General features: G+C 54.3%; 1 protein-coding gene across 1 annotated transcript; it reads left to right on the top strand.

Annotated features, from left to right (window-relative positions):
* The first annotated feature begins 4584 nt into the window (after nucleotides 1-4584).
* Nucleotides 4585-11959, top strand: ZNF683 (zinc finger protein 683). Its single transcript, XM_032863836.1, has 6 exons — nucleotides 4585-4846; nucleotides 5457-5577; nucleotides 6226-6409; nucleotides 7828-8507; nucleotides 10379-10507; nucleotides 11567-11959. Exons 1-6 carry the CDS (start codon nucleotides 4701-4703, stop codon nucleotides 11780-11782), a joined length of 1476 nt encoding a protein of 491 aa, XP_032719727.1. The 5' UTR covers nucleotides 4585-4700; the 3' UTR covers nucleotides 11783-11959.
* Nucleotides 11960-13227: the final 1268 nt, after the last annotated feature.

Below are 13227 nucleotides of genomic sequence, written 5' to 3'. Positions count from 1 at the left end.
AAGAGTATATCAGTCCTACTGGATTTGAATCCAGTGCATCTGGCCTTTTTTTTTTTTTTTGTCTCTGATCCTCTTGGAATGGTTGAGATGAGAGGATGGGTGGAATGAATGCACATGTTGTTTGAAGACATCTCTTAATTTCTTGTACCTTCCCCTGCACCCACCTGGAAGGTCACAGGTGGGTGCAGGGGAAGATACAAGAGTCTTGAGGCCCCTTCTGCAGATGTGAAAGCTGGTGCACCCTATCTCAGGATCTCCCCACCCTAGGGTGTGAAGCCAAAACGAACTCATTGCATTTGACAGACTGTCCAGGGAGGTGAGATAAGTGGGTGTCAGGCGGGGTAGGAGGTGTCAACCACAGAGCAGGGTGAGGTGAGAGCATGGAGCTCACCACCCTTAACCCTGTCCAGAGTCACCCACACAGCTGCTTAACCCTCTGAACCAATGACAGTCCCAGATCCCCTCTTGACCTAGATTCCTTAGCTGGTGTCCTTCAAAAGTATCCATGAAAAACTAAGCTTCAGGACCCATGCACTGAGCCAGCAGGGAGCTCAGCTGGCTGGCCTCAAGGTTGGCGGTGGCCATGGTTGTGGATTGGAGAAGCTTTTGAGGTTTTCAAGGAGGAAGTAGGGCATTTGCCTGTGGTTCCATTGCTTCTCCCTCTTACTGCATGAGCCAACTTGAAGCCCAGAGTAGAGTGTGCCTATTCTACTAATAATAAGTCCTGAGAATTGCATCCCACTTTCTATTTCAGCAACATCCAACAAGCCTTCTGATAACCGAGCTGTGAATTTCCAGGGACTAGGTCATATTTCCATGGGTGATAATCCCAGCGACTAGTCCAACGCCTGAGACATAGTTCTCATAGTCCTGAAAGGAATACAGACTCTGTTGTACCACACCGGTAGCTCTTTTTACATCCTCAAGGTGCCCCCCTAGCAATTCTTCCTTGAAATCTCCTTCCTCTCTGGAACATGGCAGTCCCAAGTTGGGGCATGTGATATTGAGTCAGTCACTTTTTCTTTCTCTGAGTTTCAGTTTTCTTGCCTGTAAAACGGGAATAAAAGCATTCATCTGGAGGGTCATTGTGCTGATTGAGTTAAGCAAAATATGTCAAAATGCTTGGCAGTGTTCCTGGCACATGGTGAGCTCCCAAATGCCAAAAGCTATGATTACTGTGGTGTGCAGACTGGCGTTGGGGCGGAGTAGAACAGCATTGGGTGAGTACAGTGGTCTCCAACTAGGGGCTAAAGAATAAAATGGAATGTAGTTAATCTTTCCAGGTTTGATGCTCAAATTCTGGTCTTCCAAAGTGAATCAGGAACATTTGTCACTTTAAAACTATTAGGAAGCTGACTTGCAGATACTTGCCTAACTAGGCAAAGATTAATGTACAATACTAACATTAATCCACATTTGTCAAGTGCTTTCTTTGGGCCAGGCACTATTCTAAGAACTTTACATGAATTAACTTGAGGATTTCTCAAAAGAACGCTGTGAAGCAAATACTATTATTATCCTCATTTGACAGATGAAGAAAGAGGCACAGAGGGGTTAAGTGACTTGCCATAAGGTCACAGAGCTGGGATTAAGTCCAGCAAAGCTAATATTCTGAATCACTCCACATATTACTTCCATATGAAGGTCTTTTCCAGTCTTGCGTGAAACAGGATAAAACTGGGAGTTCAAAATACAGGAATGCCACATGGTTTGTCCATCCCTTCAGAGGAACACTATATTGTCAGGAAAAAGCAGAAGGCAGCGGTATATGTTCTGCACGAAATGATGGCCACAACAGACAGTTGGATAGAGAGAGCTGCACAACAGCATTATGTATGGTATAATCCACGTTGTATAAAATAAAATTAAAAAGTTCATTTACTTGTTTGTAAGTTCATACATAAATGTCTAGAAGGATAAACACCAAAAAATTCACACTGGCCATGGGGATATTGCAAAGGAGGAGAGCTTTCATTTTTGTCTTTTTATTCTCTGCTGTTTGAAATGTTTACCCTCAGTATGTTTTATTTTGTCGTTCGCAAAAGAGGAAAAAGTAAGTGTGCACGAGCTGGGAGCCTGATTACCCCTGTCCAGCCTTCCAGCTCTTGTCAGAGTCCCCTCTGGTGTCAACCCCTGACCTCGGAAGGACCCGAATCCTATTTCCTCTCCACAAGCACTTCCCAATTCCCTCTGCTCCCTGAGGACTTGGCTCAGCCTGAGCTTATTCTCTGCATCTGTGCAGGTTCCCTGGCTAAGTGGCTGTGGTCCCCTGCCTGTGTCACCCACCCCAGGGATGTCAGACATGGCGACATCACAGTTGGGCTAATGACATCATAGTGGACCCAGAGGCTGACAGGACAGAAGATCTAGCAGGTCCCAAGAGATGGGGGCAAGGAAGGGGTTGACAGGTAGAGGCTGTTTGGGGTGGGAACTTGAGGGACTGTCCTCAGCCCACCTCCCAGGACATCCTAGCCAGGCCTTTCAGGGATTGGAGATCCAGAAATCTCCAAGGCCGATTCCCTTTTTGTTTCTAATCAAGAGGTTATCCAGACTTTTTTGAGAGTTGGGAGCAGAGTGTGATGCCAGCAGGAGGTAGAATTGGCAGGTTGAAGATGGGAGCCAACCGTGTGTGTGACTCCTCCTCAGGAGATGGGACTGAGGGTTTCTGCGGGTGTTCCCCTGTGATTCCAGCAAGGAGGTAAGGGAGGAAGCCCTGTGGCCTTGGAGGCTGGGAAGGCCCTGGTTTTTGGTGCATGGAGTTTGGGTGGATCAAGACTTCAGGGGGTGCTGTGGGAGGAGCTCCTCTGCTGATCTGGGAAAGGCAGGAGGCTGTCTGTACAGCTAAGTCACCACTCAGATCCTTGACTCTTCCAGCCTGAAACCTGTGGCTTCATCTTCTGTTCTGTGCATATATTATGCAGGATTCTCAGTTTAAGCTATAGAAACCCTTTTGGGAGGATTTAGGAAAAGCAATTCATTTAAAAGTTGTTGGGGAAACTCACAATATCTGGAAAGGCTGCAGGGGCAGGCTTGGAGAATAAGCTGGGTCAGGGGAGGCTGGGAGTCCCAGGACCACACACCTCAGAATCAGCCTCGAGAAGATTCTGCCACCTTCTCTGAACCCCTTTCTCTCCTCTGCCGCCCCAGAAGCCCATGTAGCATCATGTGCAGAGTGGACTCTCCATGAAGCTGTCACTTCAGGGCCACTGACTTCTGATCCCATCTGGACAGAGACATCCAATCAGCCCAGTCCATGTCATGTGTCTGCATCATGTGCTGGGAGTGAGAGTTCAGAATTAAGTGTGTGGCCATTGTGGCTTTTACTTTTTTAAAAGATTTTATTTATTATTTTGGCTTTTATAGTGGGAGGCGCCTTCTGCCTCCCCACAGACTCATGTCAGGGAAAAGCTCCCCAAGCTGGGCATACAGAAAACCCAACAGATGTCTTCACGGGAAACAAAAACGCATAGACAGTGGTCCCTGTCCTTGAGACACTCCCAGACATGCAGGAGTCAGTTATGTGGGAAGATAATTATGATAGGAAGTGATGGAGGCCACAGTGGAGGTGGTCAGCAGCCAGGGGCTGGGCAGGCAGGGAAACACCGATAACATGCCCCGGCCCATGGCAGACAGTCCAAGATATCCCCATGTGCTCCAGGCCACCTAGATGGAATGGCTGGGTGGAGTCTGACGACTGGTTGGGGCTGTGTGTCACACGGTGCCAGACATTGTGTGACACAGACACACCCACTGGGCAGAATTTGAGTTTCTAGAAATGATGCACCTTCTCTTGCTCACAGAAATAATGAACTTGCTTGGCCTAAAAAGCTGCTTCCTGGTTAACGGAGCTTCCCTTTCGCTATCTCCTCATGCCCTACAAGCATTTTGCAATGTCCTTGAATTACCTCTTGTCCCTGTTGGGACCTCAGTGCTGTATCTGGATTAGAGAAAGGCTCTTGGGATAGGCAGACCAGAGTTGGGACAAGAAAGAGGAAGGTGCATCTGCTGCCTCGTGGGCTTCTGCTCTGTGGCACCAGATTCCTACTCTCTACCCCATGTCCTTCTGGGTTCCATGCTCTGCGTCTGTGCCCATTCCTGTCCCTGCATCACCATCACTGTCTTCGCCATCACCACCACTACCTGCCTCTATCTCGGCTGGGCCCCCACCTCAGACCCCAGCTCCAGCCTTTCAGCCCTGCTCTGTCCCTCTTGGACTCAGTCACCTGGGTTCTCTAAGAACCAGACATAGCAATCCCCCTGCCCCCCAGCCCCCCATGCTGATCTTCCAGTAGCCCCAGCTCAGGTGGTCCAAAATCAGCTCCTTGTCCTGTGGAGTTGCCACAGGTGGGTGAGGGCTGGTGGGTGGATCCCTCTTACCAGGTCCTGGAGGGCCCCCCCCACCCCGGCCTGCCTGGCCTACCCCCTTCTTCCTATTTGTGGCGACTTTAAGTGTAACACCTTCCTGTCATCTCTCACACTCCCTGGGGCCCCAGCCACAGCAGCTGCCCGCCTGCCCACTTCCTTGCATCCCCCAGAGAGAACCTGTGCAGAACTAGGTGAGGAGCCTCGTGCAGGCAGGTGACAAGCCTCTGCTGGGCAGGGCTGGGAGGAGTCCGGGAAGAGAAAAAGGAGCCTGGGTTTTGGAAGGCTGAGAGACCCGAGGCAATGTGCTAGGGTCCCGGGTGCGCTGGAGAAGAGACATGCGACTCCTGAGAATGGGAAGGAACCTTGGACCACTTGTTGAGCTGAGGTGGTCCCTGTGCTGTGTGGCCTGCGGTGAGAGAAGGTGGAGAAGGGGGGCGCTGGCTGAGTCGGCAGCAGAGGAATCGGCACATCTTCCTGTCAGGCCAGTCAGGGGACCCAGAAGGTTCTTGGCCTCCTCCCTCAGACGCTTCCTGCTGAGGGAGCTGAGCCTGGGCAGTCTGGGTGGCAGGGCCCTGAGGGTTCCTCAGCTGCCCAGAAAAGTCGTGTGGATGATCGAGGGTGCAGGGGCACCCACTGGCGGGGAGGCTGTGGTTGGCAGAGTCATGGGGGCAGAAGCCTTTCCCAGCACGGAAGGGAACGGCTTCTCAATTCCTGGTATTCTCCAGGAAATCTGGAATGTTCCTTCAGGTCTCTGAGTTCGTTTAGAAGTAACCTCCATGAGGATCTTCCTCTCTATCCTCCTCTTCCCTAGGGATGAGGATAAGGCCAGCTCTGCTCCTCACCTCTGAGTGTCTCCATTCAGTCCTCTTCAGGCATTTACCAAGAGAGCTGTCACTGGCCTCTACGTGTCAGTACGAGTCCTTACAACCTGTCCACCCCTCGTGTTTTGCAGACAGGGAAGCAGAGGCCAGGAGGGGCAGCAACTGGCTCAAGTCACATGATGGCTTGGTGGAAGGGCCAGCTCTAGAAGCCAGGCTCTCCTTTGAAGGTCCTTTCCTGCTCACCGGGGACTGACCTGTTTTCCCAGGTAGTGAGGGCATGAAGGGGGATTCTGCTCCAGACTTGCATTGTTGCCAGAAGGCTCAGCCTCTAGGGCAGACAGGAGGCTCCCTGTCCTCCAGCCTGGACTTCCAGCTCTGCCAAAGTGACCAGGTAAGGAGGGATCCCAGCCCCCTCTTTGAGGTCAGCCTGATTATGGAAGGGAGAGGATGTCAGGATGAAGTGGGGAAAAATCTGAAGGAACCAGATTCCCCATGTTCCCTGGTCCTGGGCATCCCCACCCCACCCAGCACATCGTGGCAATGGGCCCTTGAAGTGCCAGAGGTCCTTTCCCAGGCCCCAGGGGCTGGACTCCTCCTGTGGGGTATCAGAAGGTATGGGGCCTGTGGGATGCTTGGCTTAGCATGTGGTCTGGGCCTTAGCACAAGGGGAACCCAGGGCCACCTTGGGGGCTCTCAGTCTTTGATGATTTTCTCCAAGTTCATCTTGGCTCCATTCAAAGCACAATTGATGGTCTGAGACCCAGTGGTGCCAGGGTGGTCAGGAAGGAAGGGTGGGAGAGAGCACATGGCTAGTGAGAGGTTCTAGAGGGGAGGAGAAGGGCAGTCCTGGGATGGGCATGAAAGTCCCTGAGGAAATAAATTTTCAGCTGAAGGTTGGAGAAGGCATTTGAGTGACAGACATGGTGGAGGGCATCTCTTAGCTTTTCTTCTTTTGGAAATCAAACTAGAGCTAGAACCACTCCGGGGACACAGGTGCCCCAGCCCCACACCCCGAAGCCCCTTGCCTCCTGCCCTCCAGGTCTTCTCAGCTTGTAGGCCACTCTCTGACACAGTGGACTCCCGTGGCTCATCCTGGGCCAGCTGGTTGCGCCCCTTGCCACCGGCACCAGCCCCCCAGGGCCGGGACCTGTACCTGTGGACCCTGCAGCTGACACCACTGAGCACAGCCCCACAGAGTCTCAGAAGTGACGTCTTGAGCACAAGTAAGCCCAGGGCAGAGGGCTGCACCTGGCTGGAGGCGAGAGGCGGGAGAGGACTCCTAGGTTCCAGGACTGGAAAGGGAGGGGACCCAGTGTCACCGATGAGGACAGAACCTCAGGCACACTTTACTTGCACATTTTGGCCTGGAGTCCTTGCCTTGGTGGGGGGTGGTTTCAGGGAGACACCTGAGCCACAGGCGGGGGGACAGGGGCCTTCTCAGGCAGGGAAATCTGGAGTACATGTAGCCAAAGTCCCAGGCATTGACGATGGCGCTTTGTTGGCCTAGAATGTGTGAGCGAGAGGGGTCCTTATTATAGGACGGGAGCGCGGACTGGGAGCCAGCGAGCGGAGGTGGAGTCCCGGTTCTGCCCTTTCTGGCTCTGTGACTTCAGCCACATCGCTGAGGCCAGTTGCTTCTTGCGGGAGTGCAGGAGCTGTTCTAGATTTGTTGCACTGTAATGCACCCTTTCATTGCTCACTCGTGACCTCGGGAGGGTGGGAACCATGCAGCCACGTCCCGCATTTCCCCAGCACCGAGCACAGAGTTCAGCGAGGTTGGCTGAGTGAATAAAGGAGGACCCAAGCAGACAGTCTACTTTGTGGCATTTTTTTATTTTTAGTATTTCATTTGATGTCCCTCCTAGCTTATTATCTCCCTTCTCCCTGGCTGTTGCATCTCCGTCTCCCTTGCTAGCTCCTCTCTACTTCACCTCCTAAATAATACCATGCTCTGGAACTCAGTCCAGAGCCTTCTTCCCTCCCCTCCCCTGCTCTGGTCTCCTCTCTCCCTTTCTTTCCCTCCTCTCCTCTCTTGTCCACTTCCTGGAGAGTAGCATGGTCTGATAGAACTTCCTGCAATCAGGGACACTGGTCTATTCTTGTGCTCTTTGCTACCATACGTCCCGAGCCTTTTAAATGTGGCTAATATGAGTCAGGAGCTGAGTTTTTGATTGTAGTTATTTTAATTAATTGAAATGGGGTCACATGTGTCAAGTGACTACCCATTTTGGACACAGCAGATCTAGCTGACCCTTCGGTGGTCTCATCAGGCAGGGCCCCAGGCATCCAGACGTATGTCTTCAGCTTGGACCTCTCTTTTCAACTCTAAACCAGCCAGCCAACCAACCAAACTCCAAACCGATTCATCCAACTGCCTACTTGACTTTTCCACCTGGATGTCTAATAAGCTTCTCAAATCATTTTCTCTCCCTAAAACGCTTGAGCTCTGCATAAACACTAGCTTTTGTTGGTAAGTGCAGACCAGGGAGGCCCCGAGAAGGGGAACTTCTGTCCGAGTCATCCAGCAGGCTGGCAAGCCAGAGCGCTCCCCCACCCCCAGCTAGCTAGGGGGGCAGATAGATGGGGAGCAGAACTTTCCACCAGGCTGCTGGGCCTTGACCGTCTTTCTTTTCCTGCTCAGAGCACCAGCCACCAGGGCTGCAGGCCGGCTCCACTGATGATGAGAAACTCACGGCCAAGTACCCTGCAAGCAGGGACAAGAGGGGAGGCCAGCAGGAAAGAGCTGGCGAGGGGGCCCTCTGCCCATCTCTCTCGCCTCACACCAGCTCTTCCCCAGTCCCCTGGCAGAACAGGAAGAGCCCCAGACCCTTGGCCATCTGCTCCTGCCCACTGCCTATTCCCATCTCCGAAGAACTCCCATTCTGCCTCTACCCCTTCTATCCCGGGTATCCACTTCTGCCTCCACCTCACCTGTTCACCTATGGGGCCCTACCTTCTGTCCAATGTCCCCCCCATTTCATGCTTCCACCAGACCCCTCCTATGCCACCAGCTTGCTGATGAGTGTCAATGAGGCTGGGCACCCCGCTGCCCAGAGGGAAACCCTGTATCCTTACCCAGGGGCCTCCCAAGCCTCTGGCCAAAGCCAACCTTCCCTGGCCTGGGATCGAGGTCCTGGAACTGCCAGGACTCTCTCCCCCGGGCCAAAGCTCGTGGGCAGGGCGGCTCCAGCAAGGCGGGCACCCACAGGTTCCCGGCCAGGCACCACAGCTCTGCCTTACCCGCTGAAGAAAGAGAATGGCAAAATCCTGTACGAGTGCAACGTGTGCAGCAAGAACTTTGGGCAGCTCTCCAACCTCAAGGTATCCGCCTCCCGGGCTCCGTTGCTCCCCTCAGCATCATTCCACGGCCCCCTCCTATCCTGCTTCCAGAATCAAGGACCTGAAAGCCGGAGCAACTTCTGGGCAGCCCCTAGGCTGTGAGCTGGAATGGTTCACTGGGTTCCTCACTGTCATGTTTGCAGAAAGGGGATGCAGGACAAGATGGCCACGAAAGTCCTCTCCACCCTAAGACACTGTCTTTGAGAACATCTCATTTCAATCAAAAAAAGGGGGAAACTGAAGGAAAGGTTTGTCTGAGGTCACTTGGACTTCAGGGTGAGGTTAGGCCTTGATATTAGCCTCTCAAGGTCTACTGCAAACACCTTTCCCGAACAACTATCTTTTTGGATCTCCCGTTAAGCCTCCTCCTGCTTATTTGTTTGAAGGTCCAGTGGGGGAGTGTGTAGATTTTAGTGAGTCTAGACCATGGACCTGATGACCTGACAACCAGCCTTTTGCACCCTACAAAGCAGCGTGTTGCTGTGGGCGTTGTCATCCACATCGCCCGGGGCAGGGGCACCAGGGCCCTTGTCTGTGTGTCAGCAGAGACCGGGCTCTCTGCACATGCTGGTCACACTGAAGTTGAAGAACGGCCCTTCGCGGTCCTCCAGGGTGTGAGTTCTTAAGCTTTAATGAGATTCAAACCTGGAGAGCTAGGAAACATGCAGATTCCTAGGTCCCAGCCCTAGAGATTTTGGATTCATCTGGTCTGGGGCAAGGCCTAAGAATATGCATTTTCCACACGCTCCCAGGTGGTGCTGATGCTGCTGGTCTGTGGATCACACTTTTTTTTCTACGATTATTTGCTTTAGGAGGCACCTGGGTAGCTCAGTTGGTTAAGCATCTGTCTTGGCTCAGGTCATGATCCTGGGGTCCTGGGATCAAACCCGGCTTGGGGGGTGGGGTTCCCTGCTCAGCGGGGAGTCTGCTTCTCCATTTCCCTTTCCTTCTTTCCTCTGCTTGTGCTCAAAAAAAAAAAAATACATGTCTTTAATTAATTTATTTATTTACTTAAAAGATTTTATTTATTTGACAGAGACACAGTGAGAAAGGGAATACAAGCAGGGGGAGTGGAAGAGGGAGAAGCAGGCTTCCCGCTGAGCAGGCAGCCCAATGCGGGGCTCAATCCCAGGACCCTGGGATTGAGACCTAAGCTGAAGCAGATGCTCAATGACTGAGCCACCCAGGTTCCCCTAAATAAATGTTTTTTAAAAGATTATTTGAGGGGCGCCTGGGTGGCTCAGTGGCTTAAAGCCTCTGCCTTCGGCTCGGGTCATGATCTCAGGGTCCTGGGATCGAGCCCCACATAGGGTGCTCCGCTCAGCAGGGAGCCTGCTTCCCTTCCTCTCTCTCTGCCTGCCTCTCTACCTACTTGTGATCTGTCAAATGAATAAATAAAAACTTAAAAAAAAATTGAGAGAGTGAGGGAGAGCAGGGGGAAGGGTCAGAGAGAGAGATTCCAGGCTCTCTGTGCTAAGCATGAAGTCCAATGAAGGGCTTGATCTCACGACCCTGAGACCACCACCTGAGCTGAAGCCAAGAGTTGGTTGTTTAACTGACTGAGCCACCCAGGCGCCCCTGTGGACCACACTTTGAGCAGCGCTGCTCAGGATAAATATACATGGGCTATCCCTCACCTAGCCTTCTGATCACTGTCCCCTCCCAGCCCATAGGGCACCAGAAAGAGTAAGGGCATCCTGAAAAAACGGAAGAGCGGCCATGAAGGCAGTGATAGGGTAGCAAGGGCACTCAGAAATCTTGATGCCAAATAGGGGTCCTGTGGGGATGTGGGGAGACAGAACCTGCTGGAGGCTTCTGGGCAGTTGGCAGCCTTTCTCCCACACCTGGCTCAGGTCCATCTGCGTGTGCACAGTGGGGAGCGCCCTTTCCAATGTGGCCTGTGCCAGAAGAGCTTCACCCAGCTCGCCCACCTGCAGAAGCACCACTTGGTGCATACGGGGGAGCGGCCCCATGAATGCCTGGTGAGACCCTCCTTCCCCTTCCCTGTACTCCTGCAGGCTGGTGAGTAGTTCCAGGCTCTTGGACGGGTGGGCCCTGTAGCCTGCTCTCCCCAGTGCTCCTGAGCAAGTGGAGACAGGAGTGGAGGCAAGGGTGGAGGCAGTGAGGGAGGCTGAGGGAGGTGACAATGACCCCTGTCAGCCTGGAAGGGCCAGAATGTGAACCTGGAGGTCCCTCCCTAGGCCTGGAGCGAGGACTAGAAATGTGTGTCTAAGGGAGGAGGATAATAAAGCTGGGAGGTCCCAGGGAGTGGATACCGGTAACCTACTTCCCAGGGTTGCTGGAGAGGTAGAAGGCCTGGTGCATGCGAAGTATGCAAACACTACAGATAACAGCAGCTGGGTGTTAGCTCTTGCTCCCTCTGAGTCCTGATACATCCCTTGGGAGGTCAGAACAGCAGGAATTCTTTCCCCAGGCAAGAAAGAAGCATCGTGGTTCTAAGTGTGGGCTACTTGGGTACAGATCCCAGCTCTCCCTCCAGCTTGTGTGACCTTTGGCGAGTGGCTCTCCTCCTCTGAGCCGCTGCTTTCTCACTGTATTAGAAGAGTTACACGAGGACTGAGTCATGCTTCTCCAGGGTCCCGGGGAAGACTCTGTGAGACCAATTCCTGGCATGTGGCAGCTCCCAGTAAATGTTAATAACGCCCACGAAGGCTGTAGGCCCATGCTTAAGGGTCCTGTGTGATGATCTCATTCGGTCCATCATACCTATGAGGTTAGGTATTAATAGTCACCAATTAATAGTTACCAATAAGGAGAACAAGGCTCAGACAGGAGATGTCACCTATGCGAGGTCACACAGGGAGTAAGAATCATGATACTAACCCAGGTCTGCCTGGCTCCAATGTGCCAGACACTGTGTGTCCCAGGAGAAATCATGGGGCGGGGGGCATCTGGGCAGGCACAGGGAGGTGGTGGTGGTGGTGGTGGTGTGGGGGAGGGGTATCCAGGGTGGGGAGTGGGAGCAGAGATCTGGAGCCAGCCACATGGGCAGAGCTGACACCTGTGCCCATTCTCAGCAGATGTGCCACAAACGCTTCAGCAACTCTAGCAACCTCAAGACCCACCTGCGCCTGCACTCTGGGGCCCGGCCCTTCCGGTGCAGTGTCTGTCCCCGGCGCTTCACCCAGCACGTTCACCTGAAGCTGCACCACCGCCTGCACGTGCCACAGCCTCACCGCCTAGCTCACGCCCACCTGTCCCTGGCGTCTCTTGCCTGCCTTGCCCGATGGCACTAGGAAGCCCTAGATCTCGTGGCACTGCCATCAGAGAGGCAGACGGGCTGGGATCTGGAAAAGGTCAAGGCGTCCTTGGCATCTGGGGGAAAGTGCGGGCAGCCAGCCTGAGCCCTGGTGCCAGGACTGCCCTGGGGAGGGGGCAGGAGCAGAACAATTAAAAGATTTTCTTTGCGACAAGTTGAGGCCTCTGGGACTTCATCTAGGGGGAAGCCACTGTGTATCTGTCAGATTCCACACCTCACCTGGAAGCAGGTCAGGGAACGCACCCAGAGAGAGCGGGTGATGCCCACTTGGGGTGGGCGCTGGCAGCCATCCACATCCGGCTGGATTTGGGTCCTGCTCCCTGACCTGGTCCTGGCCCTCCCATCTCAGCTTGCCAGAGGGTGGTCCAGCCTTTTGGGACTCAGCATGGTACAGAGTGTGCTGCCAAACACTGGGCACATTGCTCTCTTTCCTGAACAAGGGTTCGAGCACCTGCCCAGATGTACATCTGCTGCTTCCCATTACTTTCCTCTCAGTTCCTAGGAAGCCGGTGTGCCTGCTTCGCTGGTACTCCCTGCCATGGTCCGGTGGGGTGTGCTTCTCCCTCTGTACATGCCAGGATCTAAGCCCCCAATCACCGTGGGGGTGGCGGAGCAGGAACACAAGGAGGTCAGCGTCCATTCATAACCGTTCCAGCAAGGGGCTCCGCTCGCGCCCCCGTGGGTATGAGACCTGCTTCCCCGCAGGGGACTGAGCGATCTTCACGCTCAGTCTTACGCCCTCCAGGTGCACGCACGAGAACGTTCAGGAGCCCACGGCGTCCAGGCAACTACAGCGACAGGGTCGGCTTCGGCCTCCTCCGCCCAGTAATTGAGGTCACTGTGTAAAACCCACCCGGTCACCCCTTTGGCCCTGTGCCATAGGCCAACCGCTAGGGCAAGGCCCCACCCACTCGACAAGACCATGCCCCCTCTGGTCTTGGCCCCTGCGTTATAGCCCCTCCTCCTCGGGGGAGAGAGACCCCTGGTTCAGCACCGCCTCGCTAGCCCGAGGTTCCTCCTTCCCGCCCACTTCGTGCAAGGCCACCGTGGGGGCTGCCGGCACGCGGTGTGCACCTGGAGCCTCCCGAGGCCTAAAGAAGTAGCTCAGTCCATGCGGAGAGCACGGCAAGAGCGGGGAGGAGAAGTGGGACTCAGGCGGTGCGACCCCTGCAGAACGCACCCGGTGTCCTGGGGCAAGAGCCGCCTCGGGGTCAGTCCCCCGCCCAAACAGACTGCGGGCGGGGCCGCTGTTTGTTCAAGGGGGCGGGCCGGAGAAGGCGTTTCTCTGCGGAGGAGCGGAGAAGAGCGGATCCGGGTGGCCCCCGTGGCCCCGGAGGGCTGTAGTGCACGGGAGCCCGGGGCCTTGCCCTTGCCATGGCCGAGCCGCACGCGGGGCTGGGGGCGCTTTTGGCCCGCGGCTTG

The sequence above is a fragment of the Lontra canadensis genome, unplaced genomic scaffold (assembly GCF_010015895.1).
Source record: "Lontra canadensis isolate GAN:19392208 unplaced genomic scaffold, GSC_riverotter_1.0 scaffold25, whole genome shotgun sequence".
Lineage (NCBI taxonomy): Eukaryota > Metazoa > Chordata > Mammalia > Carnivora > Mustelidae > Lontra > Lontra canadensis.
This window is presented reverse-complemented; position numbering and strand designations above follow the sequence as displayed.